The 4,975-nt window shown below is 52.6% G+C and overlaps 1 protein-coding gene across 1 annotated transcript in view; it reads right to left on the bottom strand.

Annotated features, from left to right (window-relative positions):
- Positions 1 to 1,009: 1,009 nt before the first annotated feature.
- Positions 1,010 to 4,975, bottom strand: part of SND1 (staphylococcal nuclease and tudor domain containing 1) — a 443,852-nt gene continuing 439,886 nt past the window's right edge. The window contains exons 22-24 of the mRNA XM_011939537.1: positions 3,930 to 4,133; positions 1,728 to 1,772; positions 1,010 to 1,616 (exon numbers count right to left, since the gene is read on the bottom strand). Of these exons, the coding sequence (XP_011794927.1) occupies positions 1,551 to 1,616; positions 1,728 to 1,772; positions 3,930 to 4,133 (315 nt within the window). The 3' untranslated portion in view covers positions 1,010 to 1,550. The remainder of the gene's footprint in view (positions 1,617 to 1,727; positions 1,773 to 3,929; positions 4,134 to 4,975) is intronic.

Genomic DNA, 4,975 nt, shown 5'->3' with positions numbered 1-4,975 from the left:
AACCCCATAAGAGCCCTGGCCAGAACAAGTGTGTGTTACGGCAGGACCTCTGGCTAAGGAATGAGATCTGGCCAGCCAGGCCCTACCACCTCCACTGACTCTCCCTGTATCCCCCAGGATCAAAGGGTCAATTTTATATGGCAGCTTGGAGTATCACCCCAGATCAAAATGTTGGTGGGATGTGGGGCTGTCAGAAAGACGTGCTGCCAAGTTTCACCGAAGTAATGTGCCAAGGAGGGGAAGGAGCACACAGGTAATGCTGTCAGTGGAGGAATAATGAGGCGCTGGACACTGTGGGCGTGGGGAGTGGTGACTCTCACGCTTGACTTTCTCTCCCCGGGACTCCTGGCCTCACACCACTGTGGCTCCTCCCTCATGGGCTACACGCAGTCTGAGGATTCTGAGCTCCAGGGCCAGTTCTACCTGAGCACTTTTGGCGAGAGCTTATCAAGTCAGACATGAGCAACGGCTAACCTGGAGCGGACAGGCCTCTCACCTGGGACCTGGGTCCCTCTTGGAGAAGCCGGTTCTCCTAGCTCTGTTCTCCAGGGAGGAACCAGGGGGCCTGCGTTCTAACCCACTCTATCCCAGCCATAGCAGGAATTAGGGAAATCACCTCATTTCTCTCAGCTGATTTCCTTTTGAATCCTTTCTTGGGGATCTGGCAGCGTCTGCCTAAGGCTAGGTCCAGCAATTCACAGTGGTTAAATTGTCCTGGGTGCTGCTGGCTAAGCTGCTCAAACTCTCTAAGGTCCTTGAAAACAGCCATGTGCAATAAGTCAAAAAAGACCTGTAGCCTCCTGCATGAGGGCCACGGTGCCAAGCGGTGCCTACTGGGGCCAGGAGTTGCTTGCTCAGACTCTGAAGATCTGCCTTGCTTTCCCCAGCTGGCTCTATTTTTAGGGAGAATGTCCAGGCATTTGGATGACTATCTTGGGGGTCATTCAAGTGTCCAGGTCTCCTCCTGGCTGAAGCCGCCAAGACTCCATGCTCTGGACCACACTGTGACCAATAAGGGCTGCAGACAGCACGTACTATTTTATTGGGCCTCAAAAGCTTTAAATACAGAATGGGCTGGCCAGGGCAAAGATGTGAACACACTGGCATTTTAGAATATGCATGTATCAGAAAAATCACATAATCAACAGTTGGACAGAGAGCTGGGAGGAAGGCAGTCTGGGATAGAGGCAGGTGCCAGCTGGCAGTCGGCCTGGGTGTTAGGATTACTCCCTCCACTAGGACACAGTCTTTGATGTTCCTTCCTGATTTGAGGACTTTTTTAAAAAAACCACAAACCTCCAAATAAAACCAACTGGGAGAGACTGTGGAGAGCAGTGCCCATCATCACAGAGGACAAGGGTCTGCCGCAGAAAGCCTTGGGGTCTACCCCCCACCAGCCCCAATGCCACCCTACAAGACATTTCCACACACTGAAGCAAAGCTGGACCCAATCTACAACCCCTTTCTGGGGTTTGGAGTTGAAAACGCCCTCTCGGTAGAGGAAGAGGGAATGGCGTGAGCGGTGCTGGGGGCCAAACCCGATCCCCTCCTTAGCGGCTGTAGCCAAATTCGTCTGCATCATCAGCTCGAAAGTCTCCATAGCGCCACAGATTCAGCTGTAATAAAGAACAGAAAATAGCTCTTCAGGGATATGGGACCCACTGGAACTCAGAGGGCCAAACCCCTCAACTCAGTGCCCTCTTAGGGCTCCCAAGGCAAGAACTCACCCTGGCGCTCTTGGCTGACTCCTGGGCATTCAGGTATTCTGTGATCTGGAGGGACGAGAGAGGAAAGGGAGTGGTCAGGGGGTGCCCTCAAATGATCAGCCAGCAGGACCCTGCAGAATGCTCAGGTCAGGGCCACAGCTGTCCCTTGCTCAAGCCCATCCAATGGAGCCTAGTTCCCTCAGAGTAAAATGCAAAACACAATCACCTTAGTCTCCTGGCTTATTCCCTTAACTCTTTGCACTAGCTCTTCTGTCTGCCTGGAACGCTCCTCTGGTCACGTGCTCCTGGCTACTTCTCCCACCTGCTTCAGGTCTATGGTAAAGTATCTCCTTCTTAATGAGGTCTCGGGCAACCCCATTTAAAATTACAACCTAGGCCAGGTGTGGTGGCTCTCGCCTATAATTGCAGCACTTTGGGAGACCAAGACAGGAGGATCACTTGAGCCCAGGAGTTCAAGACCAGGCTGACCCTATCTCTATAAAAAAATGAAAAAATTTAGCCAGGCATGGTGGCCCATGCATGCCTGCTAGTAGTCTCAGTTACTTGGCAGGCTGAGGTGGGAGGATCACTTGAGCCAGGGAGTTGAAGGCTGCAGTGAGCCGTGATTCCGGCACTCCGCCACTGTACTCCAGACCCGGTCTCAAAAGAAAGCAAACCAAACAAGAACAATACAAATACAATCTTCCCCTCCCATTCCTGACTCCCTGGATTCCACTTCTCTCTATATTTTCACTGCAGTTATCATCTTCTAATATCCTATTTAATTTACTTATTATGTTCTTTGTACTTGTTGTCTCCTCATGCTTGAATGTAAGCTCCTCAGGGCAGGGGTGCTGTCTCTTGCTCACTGATATACCATAGGCCCTCAATAAATGTCTGCTGATAGAATGAATAAATAAATGAACCCATGTTCTGTGTTTATCTCAGGGACTGCGGCAGAAGGAATTTTCTACATAGCAGAGGCATTATGGGCAGTTCCATATGCCGTACATTAAGATCTCCAATTCTATAGGGAGGCTGAAGCTGACCTCCTAGGAGCCATCTCCTAAGGAAAGTGGGGGTCTATCCAGAGGGGCCTAGGGGTTGGGCTTCTCTTGAGACACAGTGGCAATCCACAGGGGTGTCTTGTTCCAGTGTGTCATCAGCCTGCACAGCCACCAACACATTATGTGGGCCTGCGGTGCTTGAGGAAGAGAGGAAAGGCCAGGAGGGCTGGGAGAAGGGAGAGCAGTGGGCTAATGGAAGCAAGATGAAGAGGAGGAGTGTCTGGTTTTCATGCCATGCCTTTCTTGCCCCTGTCTCTGAGGGAACATAGGGAGATGCTGGCCACATCCTGCTGCCCTCTCATCACTTTCTGCTGGGAGGCAGCAGCTCTGTGGGGGGCCGAGCTTCCCCCAGTCTGGCCCTCTTGGATGGGTCGCTGATTCAGCCCAGCTGGGAAGCAGGGCTGGTCTGCAATAGGGCCTCAGTGGCTGCTTGGTGAGAGGGTAGAGAGGGACTCAGAAATGTATAATGTTGGGTGGAAGGGGCTGCCTTGTATCCAGAGCCCAAAGCTAATCATCAATGGCTGTGCAGTGCAAGCTATTTCCCAGGTATGAGCGCACTGACTGGTCATGATCAGCCTTGAGAAGTGGCAAGGCAGCTAGTGCTCCCCTCACTTCATGAGCAGGGAGATGGGGCTCAGGAGGCTGGCTTCTCCTCTCAGAATGGTGGAGGCAGGACTCCAAGTTCACAGGGCTTTCCAAACAGCCGGAGGGTTGTGTGGCAGAGTCCTTCTGAGCCCTTTGGTGCTGCCTCCTCGGCAGCTCTGGCTCAGGGTGGCACTGGGTATTAGGAGTTGGTTATTGCCTTGGAAGTTGTCTGTTGGAGAGTGCGACCGGGAGAGTGGGAAGGACAGGCCTTGATCCTCTCCACATCGCCCCTGGCAAAGCTTTCTCGCCTGTCACCTGGGTGTACATGGGGAGGGAAGCTTTCCGCTCTAGTTTGCAGCTGCATTCTCAGCCAAACCCGCAGCCAATTAATTTGGGATGTAATTAACTTTAAAACAAAACAAAAAAACCCCAACAAACCCAAATCCATTATCTTTCCCCAGCAGGAACAGCAGGATGGTGGATTCCCTGCTCCCTTCCTGGCTTGTGGAACAGTCCCCTTCTCTGTGAGGGTGGTGGTGCAATGCTGGGGCCGCCTCTCCACATCACGTACCACTTTCTGGAACTGTTTCTCCTTGCGCACCTCCACCATGACCAGCCCCTCCTTCACCAAGCCCAGCCCCACATCGCCCTTGGAATCTGCAAACTGCAGGGTGACATGGGGGCAGCCGGAGCTCAGGTGTTCCACGTTGAGCAGGCACTGAGTGTTCTGGATATCCCGAACCACGCTGTCCACGGCGTCCGTGCGGGCATCATCCTGGAGCAGACACACACTCAGGTCAGAGCAAGCCAGAGAACAACCACTTGGGCCCCAGCTCCTGTCCATGGACTCCCAAGAAAGTCTGGCTAGCAGGGGCCTGTAATCCACTCCCCAGAGAACCCTAGTGAGGCTGGCCAGGCACAGTGGCTCATGCCTGTAATCCCAGCACTTTGGGAGGCTGAGGTGGGTGGACCCCTTGAGGCCAGGAGTTCAAGACCAGCCTGGCCAACACAGTGAAACCCCATTTCTACCAAAAACACAAAAATTAGCTGGGCGTGGTGGCGCATACCTGTAATCCCAGCTACTCAGGAAACTGAGGCATGAGAATCGCTTGAACTTAGAAGGCGGAGGCTGCAGTGAGCCGAGATTGCACCATTGCACTCCAGCCTGGGTGACAGAGTGAGACTCAGCCTCAAAACAAAACAAAACAAAACAAAAACAGAAAGAACCCTGGTGAGGTAGAAACAGGCTCTGAAGTCTTCCCCTTTTCTTTTCTTTTCCTTGCCCTCAGCCAGAGACTATTTGCAAGTGACCCCTTTCTTTCCTACCCTGTGCTCCCACCTGCCTGCCCTGTGTCTCCAAGGAAAAGTGACTTCTTCCCACTCAAAGCTCACTTACACTTGGTGTCCTCTCACTTCCTATCTCCTGCAGGACCTTGCTCCAGTGCACTAAGTCCATGACATCCTCTGTCTCCGTCTTTTTTTTTTTTTTTTTTAAGAGACAGGGACTAGGCCAGGTGTGATGGCTCACGCTGTAATCCCAGCACTTTGGGAGGCCAAGGTGGGTGGATCACCTGAGGTCAGGAGTTCAAGACCAGCCTGGCCAACATGGTGAAACCC

The sequence above is a fragment of the Colobus angolensis genome, unplaced genomic scaffold (genome assembly GCF_000951035.1).
Source record: "Colobus angolensis palliatus isolate OR3802 unplaced genomic scaffold, Cang.pa_1.0 Scaffold182, whole genome shotgun sequence".
Lineage (NCBI taxonomy): Eukaryota > Metazoa > Chordata > Mammalia > Primates > Cercopithecidae > Colobus > Colobus angolensis.
Note: the sequence above shows the minus strand (reverse complement) of the source record. Positions and strands in the feature narration are given on the sequence as shown.